Source organism: Nicotiana tomentosiformis, chromosome 1 (assembly GCF_000390325.3).
Source record: "Nicotiana tomentosiformis chromosome 1, ASM39032v3, whole genome shotgun sequence".
NCBI lineage: Eukaryota > Viridiplantae > Streptophyta > Magnoliopsida > Solanales > Solanaceae > Nicotiana > Nicotiana tomentosiformis.
Genome location: NC_090812.1, coordinates 45849137 through 45867542, shown reverse-complemented (window position 1 = coordinate 45867542; position 18406 = coordinate 45849137). Strand labels below are relative to the sequence as shown.

Below are 18406 nucleotides of genomic sequence, written 5' to 3'. Positions count from 1 at the left end.
ATGAAAGAAAATTGCTAAGTTAAAACTCTATAGTAAAACGATTGAAATCCATTGATAAATTCCATTAAAAATATATACAACATAAAAGGATAAAAAATAGAGGACATCAGAGGAAGAAAAATTGGGAAAAGAACAGAGAATGGGAGATTGAGAGAGAGAGAGAGAGAGAGAGAGAGAGAGAGAGAGAGACGGGGAGAGAGAGCGCAGGAGGGGGAGAGAATAAGGATGGAAAATAATTGATTTCTTATTCAATTCCTAATATAAAAGGGATACTTATTTAATTCCTAAAGTGTATAGAATTGATAAATTGTATATGCCTATGTAATTAAATTGAAACTTGAGTAGGGGGTAATAAAGTTTCAAATAGTGTATAGGAAGGTAAAAATTCATATTATAAACAAGATGATTATAGTTCTATCAGTAGACGGAAGCATAATTCCTGATCCATATCAATTGATGGACGACCTTGAACAATCTCTACAGTTTATCAAGAATGATGTGTTGACAATGGCGGATCTAGAGTATAGTAAATAGATTTTTGGAAATCCAGTAATTTTTGTGTAGATCATGTATTTGTATTAAAATATTTACTAAATATCTATAAATATATAATTGTGAACCCAATTATTATTATATATTAATTTAAAATTACTATATAGTTCCTATAAATTTCAAATTCTAGATCCACCTCTGTGGGCAGAAAGAGGCCTTTTCTATGAATAAAAAATATTTAACAAGAGAACATATCCTTAGTTTGATCTTGTGGTTTTATAGACTCAAATGTTACGATTCTTAGTTTTTAATCTTATACAGTTATAACAGTCTTGTTTGTTGCGATACTTTTTGGATGCTATAGTGAAGTAGTGTTCTAGAGAACATATATTATAAAATAACATGAAAAAATAGTTCCTAAAAACAGAATTTTATTGACAATAATATTGGTACACAAGTACAATGCTTATCAACGTCACAACAACATTAACAAAATATAATATTTTCTTTATATCCTATATAAGGAAAAATCTTCTTGACAATAATATTGGTATACAAGTACAAAGCTTATCAACGTCACAACAACAACAACCAAATATAATAATTTGAGCAATAAGGGATACATATGATAAATGCATGAATCATCAAATAAGGACTAAATCTTAAGATTCATTGAGTTCTTAAATGTGTAAGCTAGCCAACTTTGGTTCTGAATTTTGAGAGGGCATCCTCTTTGATAAGCCTGAATGATTCGACAAAATCATCTCCAAGTTGGTTCGGATCTGGAATTATTCCTTCATCAACTGCTACTGCAAATGTTAACTTCTTGGCATAACTACACCCATGAACCATCAATATGCATTTGAATTTAGCGAATGTTGACTTGAGTAGTTTTGTTTTTCAATTATATAACTGATCTCAACTAGTTTGTGATTGAAAAACAGTTGCTTGATTAATTGAAGAAACTTACAGTGGGTTGTCCATAACATGTTGGAGCAATGAATGTCAATGGGTGGCCTGAGCAAGAAACTTCTTCTAGCGGACCGGCTACGTTTGAAAAGAATATTGTCGTATGAGATAGAACTCTTGCAGCAAGAGTTGTCGCACCCTATGTGCGAAGCAATAATTAAGCAAAAAACGAGTTAGGTCTAGATTTCAAGTTTCAACGACAATTAAAAAACATCTCTATTTTGATTGATAATTTTAGGGCTTTTTTCACTTTTAGCTCGCGCCAGAAACTATTTACATTCGGTAGCCGAAAAGTATATAATTTTTGTATATAACATACAGAATGTATATATACACAAAAAATATATATTTTTTTCGGCTATATTTTGAGGGCGGCTATACAATGTCATTTTCTCATAATTCTTTTTAAGATGTAAAGAAAAAGAATGGAGTACTACCTTAAATCCAAATAACTTGATTATGAGTTGTGAGAGATAAAAGGTGCATAGAGACCCAAGCGAATGCTTCGTTCGATCCATTGTTGTCTTAGCTTTGCGAACATAGTCGAGAGGATTATCTAATTGGGATATAGATAAGGGAATTATGTAAAAGCCAAAACAATTTCCTTGTATCACTACAGCATTCTTCTCAATCATTTCAGCTATAGCCTGCCATAACAATCATGTGAAATCAATTGATAATTAGGCACATATGTTTGCCATAGTAGTAACACAGTTATCAATCTTTAAGCAAAATATTATTGCATCAATATCTTGTGAATACTAACTATAAGTAACCTTGGATGATTTTCGGTTTTACATGCGGTAGATGAAGAAATACTCACTTGGACTCCTAAAGCTGGTCTCAGATTCACTACAACACTGGCTCTGCATCTCATTTTTTGTGGTGAAAACTTCCTCTTCCCTTCAATTTCTAGATATGGTCATGTTAAGAATAAACACAATAAAAGTTAGGCAGCATGGTCTTTATGTCATTGTTACACACAACCACAGATATATGACTTTTATATCCCCCTCCCCCCAAAAAAAATATGACTTTCTATTTTAATTCATTAGCCAAAAGAAAAAAAAAAGAGTAATTCCTTTGCAAAAGGAACCATATGAGTTGCACCTAACATGATTAATTCATAGATTATGAGGGCAAAAAAATTCTATTTCTATTTATTCACTTGTTTCCTTGGTTGATGTTTGTGATGAAATACCTATACGCCCTTAACAGTATGTTATTGTGGTACTTCCATGTAAAAATTGCGTATCAAAATTCTTTACAAGTACACGATGAGAAGTTTAAATACCGTATCTTCGGTGGATATAACGAGACAGAGCTGCTTGTGTTATCCCCATAATAACGTCATTAACAGTCTAAATTCACAATAGCAAAAATAAAGAAGAGCTTAGGTCAGAGATAAAGGCAACAACAGTGAAAAAAAGTTCAAATTAGCATAAACAGGTGAAAAGATAGAGAAATACACACAAATCCAGCCCATCTGAAGGAAAATTCTACTAGACAAGTGTGTTTATAATAATACGAAATTCATTTTCTTGTTGGAAAATACTTTTTCGTTAGAAGGTCAAGATTTGCTAGTGTTTAGTTATCAGAAAATATTTTTCATCAGATATGTAGAATGTTTGCAATACTAAGTTATTACTACTTTTTGTTTTAAATAAGGTTCCCAGTATGTTCTGGGCTTTCATAACATATCAGAAAGTTACATCTGAGCAGGGTATAGCCTAAGGTCAGCGTCCACAAAAGAACCTGTACACAAGATTTCATGCAAGCAAATATCTCTGTCTATGGTTACAATTCGATTAGTAATTAAGTGGGTTTGGGTCTAGCACTAGTAAGTTTGTCGATCAAATTTAATACGCAAAAAGATGATATAAGGAAGTGTCATGATCTGAGCTGGACCTCTAATATAGTTGCTAATTAACATTGCATATAGTTTAAATCTCTTTCAAGCTAAGGAGCTAACAAGAAATGACATTATCCTAGTTTAATTTCAATCTTTTTATGAATCTTGTATACCCTCACGCCTCGACAAGCTAAAAATCTGGTTTAGCTTATTACGGCATGTAGGACAAGAACTCTATTTGTTCAATCGGATGTGCTTTCCTAGTTTAAGAAATCAATAAAAAGAGAATATTAAAAGCAATTACGAAATAAAATAAAGTTTCTCTGACGAGATTAAATCCATGAAAAGGGATTAATGCTGTCCAACCTTGGATTTTAGGTTTATAATATACTGTACTTACAGAGTTCGTTAAATTCTTTATGAATTTAATGTCGTTCAAGCTAACAGTCCGATAGATAAATCTCCGACGAGTAGACGACTTAAATCCTTGTGCAACTGTGAAAGGTGACTGAGAGTCTTTCAAGAAGAGAGCAGTCGCTACAAACAACAAAACATCAACAACTGTATTGAACAAAAGTCGGATGCACGACCACAACTTTACGAGGTACTGCCACATCAAAGACCGAATACTTGTTCTGTTGTTTGATAAATTTGATTTGCCCTTGGAAGATGAAGAAGAAGAAACCAGGAGTGTGGGCAAAGAAGTAGGATCCGAACTTTTCCGAAAACAAGAGAGTAAAAGCGAAACAAGGGAAACTCCATCGCCAAGAGAATGATGAAGACGGAAAATACAAGTAGCCTCGGCATGGGAGGTTTTCGCGTTAAGGATGTGAAGATCCCATAGAGGTTTCGACATGTCAATATTGGCCGTGCTTAGGTTTGATATATACTCTTCTACCAACTTGTCCGTATCCATATTATTGGGGTTTGATTTAATAAGGTCAGGGACTGTAACATGATCATCTATATTGACTGTCGTGGGAACCCATTTCATCTTTCGGCTGTCATCACTCTCATCAATAACCTGTTGATGTTACAACACAAACTAAAAGCATCAGATTTTATTCAAAACTTGTATAGACTTTACACTACTGTGGTATTAAACATAATTACGAGAAATTGTCTTTATATGAAATGTGAGTTAGTCTAATTTTTTATTAACTTGCTACGTACTATAATTAATTTATAGTGTAAAAGCTGTTATACATACAATTTTATCTAAATTAAGTGCCATATACCCAAAACTACGTACATGAGATATGGAATATTTTCCTCCATAAGCTGTAAGCTGGCTAAGACAATGCCAAGTTACTTATAAATTAATGATGACCCAATATGTCTCAAACATCTTTTCTATATGTATGTACCTTATTATTAATTCTAACTAATTAATAGGTATTCCAATGCACCATTGAGTTAATTACCTGCAAACTCGAAAACCGCGGATGTTTAAGCAACTTGCCTTGAATTTCAGCTTTCATGGCATCAACATTAATTGGTACTTTCCAACCCATGATTGCTAAGATGTAAAGATTGTAGTTTGGTTCATGAAACATTCGAGAGGTTGGACTCATAAGTAATGCTTCTTCTTCTCCTCCATTTTCATCTAATTTCTTTGTTGTTCGTATAGGTTTCATGACAACCATATTGTTTTCACCACGCTCCATATCTTAGAACAAATATTAAGTGATGTTGACTTATTTATCTACGAAGCAAATATTGCTGATAAAAGGCTCCAATTATATAGAGAAGAACCAAAGCTTTATTGGGTGCACAGATAGATTTCAACCGTACGACGAAGCTTTCATCATTGAAAGCACACAACTGTCTTGATAATCTAGTTTTGGAAGTCTAGACACAGTAATTTAGACTACTTTTAGTGAAATGTTTAAAGGGGTAAATTGGATTACTGACTTCACTCACATGAAGAAAGGAAATAGTTACTACCAAATTGACAGCTATCTATAAGCTACCTATTTTATTTAGGGAATAGGGCCTAAACTACCCTGACCTATTGGACTATATACCCTTAGTCCACCTATTGAGTTAAATACCCCGCAGTTTTCTTTTGCCTTAAAAATACCCTTAAACACTAACTGACCATTTAAATAAAATTGGAAAAGGCCAAAATTGCCCTGGTATATTGAATTTAAAAATGCCCTTCGTTAATTAACCATATATATATATATATATATATATATATATGAATACCCATCTCCAAAGATCCAAATCCAAATTTAATACTAAAATCCATATCTAATCTCCTTCCGTCTTTTCCAATGAGTTTTATCTTCTTTTTGGAAAATTATATGTCCAAAAAAGTTATTTTGTATTTATTTTAAACTAGGTACAATAGACATGCTAGGTATGTTGTACTGTTTGGTTGCATTTTTTGTGTGCAGAGTACATATTAACTTCTTACATTATCTGCGCGCTTGAGGTGTGTTTAATATTTTCAGCATTAAACTTTAGTGAATTTTTCAGTTCTTAGCATCAAATTTAGCCTCTGCACTGTAGTTAAATTTGATAGTTCTCTTGTTTTGAATTATAATTATTGGATAAGTATGCAATTTTGGAACCGTAGGTGAGCCAGTCTAGTGAATTTAAATAGTTCTAGAGTTCATCAGACATAATAACCATAAATTAAATTTCATAATAAGAATATACCAAAAGAATGATAAAACTCATTGGAAAAGAAAGAAAGACACCAGATGTCGAATTTTATTATTAAGTTTTAATGTGGATCTTATGGGTAGTTGAATCTTTATAGACCGGTGAGTCATATTTGATAGGTAGTTAACAGAGGGCTTTTTAAACCAAATCAGATAGATCAGGGACAGTTTTGGCCTTTTTCTATTTTGTCTTAAATGGTTTGTTAGTTTTTAGGGCATTTCTTTTGGCACAAAAAAGTAGCAGCAATATTTTTGGCTCAATATATAGTCGGAGAACATTTTTATACCAATTTTAATTGGCTATGGGCATTGTGGCCCTTTTCCGATCTGTTTATTGCTCTTCAAGGCAAATAAACATAATCAACAGTTTTGCATTTGCACTTGTTATCTGGAGCTTAGATCATAAGTATATAGTTGAAAATTTTAATATACTAAAAAAGTCATCAAGAGTCATATAAAAGAATGATGAGCAGTGATAATATAAACTTACCTCTTAAATCCTCATGCCTATCTGAAATGGAATAAACGTGTTAAATCAGCATTTAAAAGTGAGTGGTTGGTGTACTTAAACCTTTAATTTAAGTTCAACGTTATCCTCGTGCCATTTGCGCTCTGATTAAAACACAGTGAGAGTTGATGCTGACTGTTGAGGAAATTGTTCACCTTTTTTTTAAGAAACTTTTTGAAACGTATGGTCATAAAAGTTTAAGGGACAACGGTTTTGTAGAGTCGTGATATTTGTATGGTAAAAATTAAACAAAAAATATATTTGGCCACACTAATAATGGCCCAAATGTCTAGAATAGGGGTATTATGGTAACTTCGCATGGCTTTTGAGGGCATAATGGGTAATTATGCATTTTTGTTTTCCATCTATACCCTTTAGCAATTTTTTATTTTAATTTAATTTTTTCATACAACTCTTTCTCATTATTTTAATTGTATTACATTCCCTAGGCTTCTTTCACATACACATGCATGGCTACATCATTTTTCATAAAGTACTCAATACACATATACACATATTATACTAAACAAAATACATTGAAATATACACATAGTATACTAGAGGAAATACGACCTCTCTATATATAGATAGAGGAGCCTTACAAGACTTAGAAAGCTTCGAGAAGACTCCGTATACATTTCAACTACTACACTCATCTTGCATTGATCACTTTCTAACCCTAAACTCTTAAATATATAGTGCTTCACCTAAGAAGCTTTTTCGGCCACCATTTTCCTATCTTTATTTTCTCCTTCTTCATCTTTTATCTTTCTTTTAGAGTTAAAGGTTAGATTAAGAAATCGGGGACAAGAAAAGGAATAATGCTTCGAGAGTCTATGTTGTATTTCGTGGTAAGAGGCATGGATTATACAACTCTTGGCGTCAGTGTGATCCTATGATTACTGATGTCAAGGGTAGCATCTTCAAGATTTTTAAATCGTATGATGAAGTCATAGCAGCATTCAATTAGTTCAGAAAAAGTTCTCAAGCTGATAATATATCGGCATCGAAGGTGCATGTGGTATTTCGTGGTAAAAAGCCCAGATTATACAACTTTTGGTGTGAGTGTTCTCCTATAGTTATAGGTTTCAAAGGAAGCATCTTCCAGTCTTACAAATCTTATGGTGAACCCATAACAGCATTCAATGAATTTCAAGAAGCAAATGCTGACAGTGAAGAACCATCTTCAAGTTCGTTTGTAGATGAAAGTGGTGTAGGGGTTGAAGGTGACAATGGAACAAGTGTTATTTCATCTGTGTTTTTAGCTGGAATGTTTGTAAGGTTGAAGATATCAAAAAATTGTTCAGTTTGATTATTAATAAAACTATATTTCCCCTTATGAACTGAATATTGTGTCTATATTGTTGGATCTTAATTGAAAAGTTTGCTGCATAAGTACTTCTTCTATTCTCAACTATCTTCAAGTTTTTTACATATTTCTTGACAATATATTTTTCTACTGTCCAAAGTTGATGCCATAAGTTCATTGTGCTATCTTTATTTGGAAAAACATTGACCACATTTAGAGAACTTAATTAATCTTTACAAATACTGCTCTTATTTCTTTCATTGCATTAGGCATCAAATGAACAATTGCACTTTTGAAGACAATTTGACTTTTTTGTTAACTGGCATCAAACGATCATTTAAGTAAAAAAATTGATTCAAAGACATAATAAAATGATTCAAAGACCCTATGCAACCATTACACTTCTCAGTAGCCACCTCCACTCCTCCATGCGGACATTATACTTCCGAGCAACCACTTTTACTCCTCCATGCGTCCATTACACTTTCCAGTAGCCGCTTCCACTCCTTCATACAACCATTACACTTCCTAGTAGTCAATTTCACTCCTCCATGCACCATTACACTCCTTCATGCAACAATTACTCTTCTACATGACCACAATTAATTATCAAAACTTGTCTTTATCCATCCGCCTATACATATTTTGGATAAAAAAAAGTTTTAACTTCTGTCATATAGTGGCAGTGCCCTACATAAATTTTATCTCATTGTCTTAACCTTATATTTATCAGACTTGAGTAAACCATATAAAGAATACTTATTTGACCTTTGTTTAGGTTTAGGTTTAGGTTTAGGTTTAGGTTTAGGTTTTGGTGGTTGAATTCTATTAATAACGGATAGGTCTCCAAAATTTTGTATTGGTAAATACAATTTTTGATTTTTCGTGTTGATTTTTCCACTTCTCTATGAGCAAACTATTGTCGATTTTTAGACTTTTTTTTAAGATAAGCTTCCCAATCTTGTTCTTGGTTGTAAAAGGATAGAAAAGACGAGGGGGACTTGGCCTAAAACTATTAAATATAGTTCCAGTTTAGTCATTTTTTGCACTAAATACATTAAATAATTTTCAGTTTAAATAAACTTTTTTTAATCGAGTAGTCTTCTTAAAATAAATAAATATAACAATAATAATTTAAAAAAACACAAACAATATTATAAGGAACAATCATATTAATCCAGAAATATATTCTTACAATACTACTTTGATCCATATGAAGTCACTACATATAACTAAAAGCACATATGACGAGCGAAGCATAAGGTGTTCCTTGCACTTCAACAAAGTATATCGCAGTCCCTAATGTAGCCCCAACTAGTTCAAAGAAAAGAACACTCCCTTTCTTCATATTATTTTCGACAGTAAATTATTTCCACCCCTTAACGAGTCTTCTCCAAACACCACTTGTGAGAGTCGCAACCCACTCCTTCCTATTATATAGAAGAATTATTTTAGCCGAAACAGGAGGAAACAGGACGAAGATAGTCACAGATGCTCTTTGGAAGAAACTACAAAAATATAATATAAAGATAGGGTTCATGATTCATTGCTAATTGGGATAATCAATAGCAATCATGTCATGAAATATTTTTAAAAAAATTACCAAATCAACATGCTTAATGTACGATCTAGGCACGTTCATCCTAAACTATGGATAAAAATCATCTTCAATCCATCTGTTAGCATTCATATTTAGAGTATTTATTTTGTTTGGAGAGTTGAAAATATTGTTTAACACTTTAAATTGTGTTTAAGAGATATATAAAGAGTCAAAACTTTTAATTTTCCTCAAATCATATTTTTACTTTTTCCTTTGTTTTCCTCCGAAAATTTTATTTGAAATTTTAGTCCAAATATGTTATCTTGTTTTTCCTCCTAATAAAGAAGCTAGAATACATTTTAGTCCTAAATTTTAATCATGTTTTCCCTTTTATTATAATTAAGATTAACCAATAGAAATATATAGAATTATATATTGACTATTATATAAACGATCAATATGACCTTAATGAATGAAATTATATATTGGCTATGTATAACATAGGCCATATGATTATAACCTTAGTCAATGGACTTATGAATAACTATAGGCCGATACGTATGACCTTAATGAATGGAATTGTATATTGGCTATTATATAAATGGTCAATATAACTATGAATCACAACTATATAATTAGCATAGTCCATATGAATAAAATCTTAGTCAATAAAATTATATGGTTGCTATGAATAACTAGTGGCCGATACATATGACCTTAATGAATGAAATTATATATTGGCTATTATATAAACGATCAATATAACTATGAATCACAACAATGTAATTAGCATAGGCCATATGAATAAAACCTTAGTCAATGGACTTATATGGTTGCTATGAATAACTAGTGGCTGATACGTATGACCTTAATGAATGAAATTATATATTGGCTATTATATAAACAGTCAATATAACTATGAATCACAACGATGTAATTAGCATAGGCCATATGAATAAAACCTTAGTCAATGGACTTATATGGTTGCTATGAATAACTAGTGGCCGATACGTATGACCTTAATGAATGAAATTATAAATTGGCTATTATATAAACGGTCAATATAACTATCAATCACAATGATGTAATTAGTATAGGCCATATGACTTTAACCTTAGTCAATGGACTTATATGGTTGCTATGAATAACTAGAGGCCGATACGTATGATCTTAATGAATAAAATTATAAATTGGTTATTATATAAACAATCAATATAACTATGAATCACAATGTTGTAATTAGCATAGGCATATGACTATAACCTTAGTCAAAGGACTTATATGGTTGCTATGAATAACTAGTGGCCGATACGTATAACCTTAATAAATGAAATTATATATTGGCTATTATATAAACGGTCAATATAACTATGAATCACAACGATGTAATTAGCATAGGCCATATGACTATAACCTTAGCTAATGGACTTATATGGTTGCTATGAATAACTAGTATGACCTTAATGAATGAAATTATTAATTGGCTATTATATAAACGGTCAATATAACTATGAATCACAACGATGCAATTAGCATAGGGCATATGACTATAACCTTAGTCAATAGCTATTGATTATTAAAAGGGGACTAAATATACAAAATACATAACGTAATTCATTAATATTTCATAACCAAAATTGCTACTTAGGATTCAAGGTTACTCGAATTTATATACCGTATAAATTTTCGAAAAACAATATACGTATACATACGAAGGCTTTGATCTTTCCATCCATATAAATTTTATTTTGAAAAACATATATAACAGTATACGTATATATGCGAAGACTTTTGATCTTCCCATGAGAGAATGATGATTTTATGGGATCAATATTTTGGGATAATCAATAGTTATTAGTTTATTTGGGAGGAAAATATTTTGGAGGGAAATATTAAGCCAAATGTGAAGTGTTTTAAGGGTATTTCATTGGTTTGGCCATTATGAGTGTGGCCAAATAGCATCACCCAAAGTTAAATTGCTTTAGAATAGACTAATAAGAAAAGTGTGTCATTTGAATTGAAACGGAAGAAATACTTCCTTTTTTTCCAATCTTATCTTTATACTAAATAATTTGGAAGTTAGCTGGGGAGTCACGATCCAACTGAACAGACTTCACAACTAAATGTCACGTCTGAAATAATGTAGATTAATTGGTTCTTATTTCTGAATGGTTAATTTCGAACTATACAATAAATGGCGATGTTAACAATTAACAACTGATGAAAGGCATCCAATTTGCGTATTTGGTTGTGTACCAGGCATTTGATTAAGAGAATCTTAAGGAAATGTTCAAAATACCGTAAACTTACCAACTCTAATCATTAATTACAGATTTATCAAAATTAGTCATTAATTATAAATTTACATAAACTAGCCAAATATATAAAAAAAAAATGAAAATCCAATTGTTTTACCCGAAAAACGGAAAGAGTTAAATTTGTACGTAGTTCTAAGGATATGTGGTATAGCTTAATACAAACCGTAAGGACAAATAGAAATATCAAATATGGATTGCAAAGGGTACAAAGTAAACACGGTTGTAAAGAAGATGATTTTTTAGGACTAAACAGGTTGAACCAATTTATGAACCTTAGAAGAACAACTCTTCTCTATATAGAATAGAATGCTTGAATTACAATGTAAAAATAACTGCCCCTTACAGAAATCATAACCATTCCCTTTATAGTAGAGGGACCTTACTTTAAATATAATTAAAAATACATAGTGGGAGACCCATGATATATCAGTTTTTCCATAATTCCTGCCAGGATTCTCTCCTCTAGTGGGATTGCAATGGCTCTTGTCTGTAAGCTCGATATTGACTCGAGTGTTTGGTCTCGACTCGAACTCTCGATCTTGACTTGAGCTCGATTCTGACTCGGATCCTTGCATTGGTTCGGGGTCAGGGTTGGTCGGTCTCTGAATCATAAGTTCGATAACTTTACTTTGCATCATAGTTCGATTTGGATTCGAACCTGATAATGATATCAAGTTCGACATTGACCGGTCTCTCGGGCTCGAAGGTTGTTTGTACCATCTTCAGAACCCATTTTGAAGTCTTACTCTGATCTATTACGTTTTGACCTCGACCGATCGTACGAAGGCCGAAAATCTATTTCAACCGTATACAGATAGTCCCCTCGTTTCTCGGGAAGGATGTAGTGAGAAATGATATGATTTTTCAACGGTTCGATCGGATTATAAGCTGACGTTTACATTGGGTTCGACTATGACGTACGTGATAGTTGTCCCGTCGATTTAGTCTTTCAAGACATTTAATGCTTGTCAGACGGTGGTCGGCCACTGCTGATACTGAACCGCCATTGCTTTAATCTATAAATAGCCCTTCCTTTTATCATTTACCACTTTTACATCTTCAATCTTCCAAATTTCCTAAGTTCTTTTTCGTTATCTCTCAGTTTATTCGCAAATCTGTGATTTTTCTTTGTAAGATTCTTCTTCTAAACCACCAAATCTTTGTTACCTTTTTGTTTTAAATCCAAAATGGTGAAGACATCAAAGATCATCCCCCAAAAAGACAAAGCTTCTTCTTCCCAATCCGCCGCCGACAAAACACCGGTGGATTCACGGCCTGAGGAGTGCATTCCGGCGGCGTGTGTTCTTACCTCTGATTTTAAACTCGATAAAGGTTCACCGGTCCCTGGCCGGTGTGAGCCCGTATCAAGATATATTTGTCCGATAACCCGGGAGCACATCTATCGGATAAAAAAATATTATAACTGGGAGAACAAAGAAGTGGTAGTGTCGTCTCTCGAAGAGAATATTACTACTCACGTGAGAGGGTTTTTAAGCATGTATACTTACCCTTTCACGTTAGATCCCCTCGACCCCGTTATCATAGATTTTTGTCGCAAATACCTAATAACCCTAGGCCAGATACATCCTTCCTTCTGGCGATGTGAGTAAAATCGAGGGGATGCCTTTCACCCTCGATCACCTTGTCCGATTATACCGTCCTCGCATTTTTCGAGGAGGGTTAATAAAACTCCAATGTCGAGCTACCAAGGCTCTGTTCTCGAGTATACACGAGGATAAGGATCGAGGCTGGATGGGCAGATTCGTTCGAGTAAGGACTTCGGACCTGATTCTGATCGAAAAGATGACTTTTCCCGAGGAGAGGAACATGAAGCGTAAGTGTAATTCTGCTATTATCTCCTACTATTTTATCCTTTCATTTCCTTCACTAATATTCTCCTTTTGTGATGTAGCGGTTCCCTGGATGCCCGGCACAGTGCCCGATCTCCAGAACTGGGTACGTGATCTGGTTTCAACCTCCTCCTATGTCGAGCGCTCATGGCGCGACTTGTCAAAGGGCCGATGGGAGGCTAAAAATCACGGTAAGCACCTTTTTCGTATCTTTTGATAATTTGAATAAAATGCTTTTCAAAGATTTTAATAAAATTTTCCGTGTGTAGGTATGGGCAAAGATGCGGTTTTGAGGCCTTCATCCGTCGAGGAAGAGGCTTCGGCCTCTGTCCCAAAGCCGGTGACAGATAACAAGAGGAAAAGAGCCCTCGTCCTCGAAGATCAGAAACTGAAGAAAAGGACGGCTCATAAACCGAACAAGAATATCATTCCTTTGACCGTAGAATCAGTTCTGCGTCTGAGGGATAAAGAAGAAGAGGATGACGGGTTCGCACTGGCGGCCCGAACGAAGAAGGCCACCGACGTTCCACAGGCAGCTGGATCGATGGTGGTTCATAAGGCTCCGCCTCGAACTGAGGATATATCGGAGAAAGATTCGGGCAGAGTCCCCGAGTTGTTGGAGATCGAACACGCTTCACATTGAAGCCAACGGATGGGGGATATGTCTGAAGGGACTCTTCTTGAATCTTTTCGAACCGAAGAAAATCCCCCAGGTGATTCACTTGGGGTAGTAGCAATCGAAGACTCGCCCACCTTTCCTGCTTTTTTCGCAGGGGCGATTCGGGAGGCCCAAGCTTTAGGGGCCCTTGAATTAGATAGGCCTCATGATGAAGAGGATCCTTTTCGTGACCTATTTATCTATGTCGAGGACACTACCGGTACGAGTGACAGATCGGATCTTTTTCACGGAATGTAGCAGGCTTTGAATCAGGTAAGCCTTAAATTATATGGTGTTACCTTTAAATTTGCTTTTCTTTTCTAACTTCGTTTCTTCTTTCTTTGTAGGCAGTGGCAGTTCATCGAGAATCATGTTCTCGGTCCCAAACCGAGTTGCGTCGATACGAGGCCGAGCTTCAACGGGTTACGGAGGAGAGGAACTCCCTAAAACTCCTCTTAGGCAAAAGGGGGGGAAAAAATAAAAGACCTCCGAGCTGAGTCGGCCAAGGCTCACCAAGATCAGATCGATCTGTCCGAGAAGGTAATAATACTTTTAAAAGCCTATGGGCTCGATACAAGAATGATGGCTAATCTTTCGGTCTCACAGCTGCAGCAGAAAATTGAGATGATCGGAAAACTCCGTGAAGAAGTCGATGTGATAAAAGCGGAGTCTTTGGAGTGGAAAGAAGGAATGGACCGCTTTGCTGCAAAGAAAGAAACTGCTCGAGCCCAATTGTCATCGGCCGAAAACCAACTCCAAAAAATAAAAGAGAAAGGCTCGGTCCAAGCGAGAAGAATAAAGGAGCTCGAGGCTCGGTTGGCCTCTGAACTTGCAAAGGCCGAATCTGACGCCGAAAAGGCAAAGGCCGATATGGATGCGCTCGTGGCCGTCTATCGGGCCGATGATGAAGCTGCCCAAGTCCAAGCAAGAAAGGCAGCCGATACTGCTGATACTCGAGCACATTGGGTTGCTGAACTTGCTAAGTGCCGATCTCGGAGGGAGACCCTCGAGGAGATCCATGCTCGAGGTTTCGACCTCGCTGAAGAGATTAAAAGGGCCAAAGAACTCGAAGCCGAAGCTGAAGCCTTGGTTTTCGATGACGATGATGATTATAATGATGATGATGATGGGAGTAAGAGAAGGTCCGAGAATAGAGGGAGCCCGATAGAGAAGAGACCGCTCCTGGGGATAACCAAAGAGCTTAGTCCTTGATTTTTATGTTGTAATCAATTTTGTAAATAATCTTGTATTAAAATATCCCTTTTTGCCGACTTGATTCTGTTCTATTTCCTGTCTTATGAAGATTTTATTTACGCCTTATGAATATTTTCACAAGGATTTAGGCAACTTGATCAAATTTGGATTTCGTAGCCTTTGTAACCGAGTGAGCGCTTACTCAGATTTGAAGTGATGTAGCCCTTAAGCCTAGTAGTCGATTGAATGATTCGAACTCGAAATAATGTAGCCCGTAGGCGTAATGATCGAGTGAGTGCCTGCTTGAACTCGAAATAAAAATAGCCCGTAGGCATAATGTTCGAGTGAGTGCTTGCTCGAACTCGAAATAAAAGTAGCCCGTAGGCGTAATGGTCGAGTGAATGATTCAAACTCGAAGTAGTGTAGCCCGTAGGCATAATAGTCGAGTGAATGATTCGAACTCGAAGTAGTGTAGCCCGTAGGCGTAATGGTCGAGTGAGTGCTTGCTCGAAGTCGAAATAAAAATAGCCCATAGGCGTTATGGTCGAGTGAATGATTCAAACTCGAAGTAATGTAGCCCGTAGGAGTAATGGTCGAGTGAGTGCTTTCTCGAACTCGAAATAAAAATAGCATGTAGGCGTAATGGTCGAGTGAATGATTCAAACTCGAAGTAATGTAGCCCATAGGCGTAATGGTCGAGTGAGTGCTTGCTCGAACTCGAAAATAAAAGTAGCCTGTATGCATAATGGTCGAGTGAATGATTCAAACTCGAAGTAATATAGCTCGTAGGCGTAATGATCGTGTGAGTGCTTGCTCGAACTCGAAAAAAAAAGTAGCCCGTAGTCTTAGTAGTCGAGTAAATGATTCGAACTCGATCCTGTTTGCATAATAAATCTCGAAATAGAGGAGTTTTTCTTGGATATAAGATATCAGTATAGAAGAGAACTTTTCTTTGCAACTCATTACACATGTGTTCATGTTTTGCGTCAGGGCTCGGGCCAACTACATGAGCATGGTTCGTTTTGACCATTTGGCTCTTATAACCTTTCCTATTGGAACCCTGTTGTTACAAAATATCTTTCGTGCCTTAGAACTTGATATATTTGAGGGCTAATGCCCCCCCCCCTCCCGGTATTCAAGGTTGATTATGAAGAAGCCTCGGATACTATTGAATATCCCTCACGTAGCACATGGTTGTTGCCTCATTAAAAACCTCGCCGGGAAAACCCATTTGGGATAAAAGCCAATCTAAGGGAAAAAGAGTGCAACACGTACTTTAAAACCTTAGGTCTCAATGTCTTTGATCAAACTCCTGCGATGTGTTAGCTTTGAATATGTATATATGGGCGAAAGGAAAAAGAGAATCATACCTTAACAATAATATCGTTTGAGGAGTTAGATGTTCCAGTTGTTCGATAATGGCTTGCCATCCATCGTTCCGAGTTTATAAGATCCTTTTCTGACTATATCGAGGACCTGATAGGGTCCTTCCCAATTTGGGTCGAGCTTCCCTTCATTAGGATCTCGAGTATTTATGGTGACCTTCCTTAGGACTTAGTTCCCGATCCTGAAGTGGCGGAGGTTGGTTCTTCTATTGTAGTACCTTTCGATTCATTGTTTTTGTGCAGCCATTCGAACGAGTGTCGCTTCTCATTTTTTATCTAATAATTCGAGGCTAGTGCTCATTGCCTCATGGTTTGATTCCATCGATGCATGTCGAAACCTTGCACTGGGTTCTCCGACTTCGACTAGAACTAAGGCTTCGGAGCCATACACTAAAGAAAACGGAGTTGCTCCTATACTGGACTTCGATGTTGTTCGATATGCCCATAAGACTTCGGGCAGAATTTCTCTCCATTTGCCTTTGGCTTCGTTCAATCTTTTCTTCAAGTTTTGGATGATAGTCTTGTTCGTTGATTCAGCTTTTCCATTCCCACTCGGGTGATACGGTGTCGATAATATCCTTTTTATTTTATGATCTTCGAGAAATTTTGTTACTTTACTATCGATAAATTGCTTACCATTATCGCATGTTATTTCTGCGGGTATCCCGAATCGACATACGATGTGATCCCAGATGAAATCTATAACCACTTTTTCTCTTACTTTCTCGAATGCTTGTTCTTCAATCCATTTAGAGAAATAGTCAGTCATAAATAAAATAAATTTAGCTTTACCTGGGGCCCATGGTAGGGGGCCGACGATATCCATCCCCTATTTCATGAATGGCCATGGGTATAGGACTGAATGAAGTTGTTCCCCGGGTTGATGGATCATCGGTGCAAACCTTTGACATTTATCGCATCTTCGAACAAACTCCTTAGTATCACTTTCCATGCTATCCCAGTAATATCCTGCTTTGATGATTTTGTGAATCAATGATTCGGCGCCAGAGTGGTTCCCACAAGTGCCTTCATGGACCTCTCGTAAAACATAATCGGTATCTCCTGGGCCCAAGCATACTGCCAATGGTCCATCGAGAGTCCTTCTGTACAATGTTCCATCTTCAGCCAACGTGAATCGAGCAGCTTTGGTTCGTAGGGCCCTTGACTCTTTAGGGTTCGATGGGAGTTTTCCATTTCCCATATATTCAATATGCTTATTTCTCCAATCCCAGGTTAATCTTGTGGATTTCATCTCGGCGTGCCCCTCCTCGATTACGGACCTCTAGAGTTGAATGACAGTCCCTGAATTGATCTCATCTTCCTCGACCGATGACCCCAAATTTACGAGTGCATCGGCCTCGCCGTTTTGTTCTCGAGGCACATGCTGCAAAGTCCATTCCTTAAAATGGTGAAAAGTTACCTGTAACTTGTCCAAATACCTATGCATTCTGCCTTCTCGAACCTCAAGTGTTTTGTTTACTTGGTTTACTACCAGCAAAGAGTCACATTTAGCTTCAATCATTTCTGCTCCCAGGCTTTTTGCGAGCTCGAGACCTGCAATCATGGCCTCGTACTCGGCCTCATTGTTAGTTAACCTAGAAGTTTTGATAGACTGCTTAATAATGCCACCCGTGGGGGGTTTCAACACGATGCCAAGCC

At 35.9% G+C, this 18406-nt stretch overlaps 1 protein-coding gene across 2 annotated transcripts; it reads right to left on the bottom strand.

Annotated features, from left to right (window-relative positions):
* Positions 1 to 941: 941 nt before the first annotated feature.
* On the bottom strand, positions 942 to 5037 carry LOC104118220 (wax ester synthase/diacylglycerol acyltransferase 5-like). 2 transcript variants are annotated; one of them, XM_009629426.4, is made up of 7 exons: positions 4738 to 5037; positions 3714 to 4337; positions 2756 to 2822; positions 2285 to 2373; positions 1899 to 2108; positions 1463 to 1600; positions 942 to 1301 (listed from the first exon to the last, which is right to left on the bottom strand). In XM_009629426.4, the coding sequence occupies exons 1-7, from the start codon at positions 4978 to 4980 to the stop codon at positions 1299 to 1301; spliced, it is 1374 nt and encodes a 457-aa protein (XP_009627721.1). In that variant the 5' UTR covers positions 4981 to 5037; the 3' UTR covers positions 942 to 1298. The 2 variants fall into 2 exon arrangements, with proteins under 2 accessions (XP_009627721.1, XP_009627720.1); XM_009629425.4 differs by having other exon boundaries at positions 982 to 1327.
* Between the last annotated feature and the right edge of the window lie 13369 nt (positions 5038 to 18406).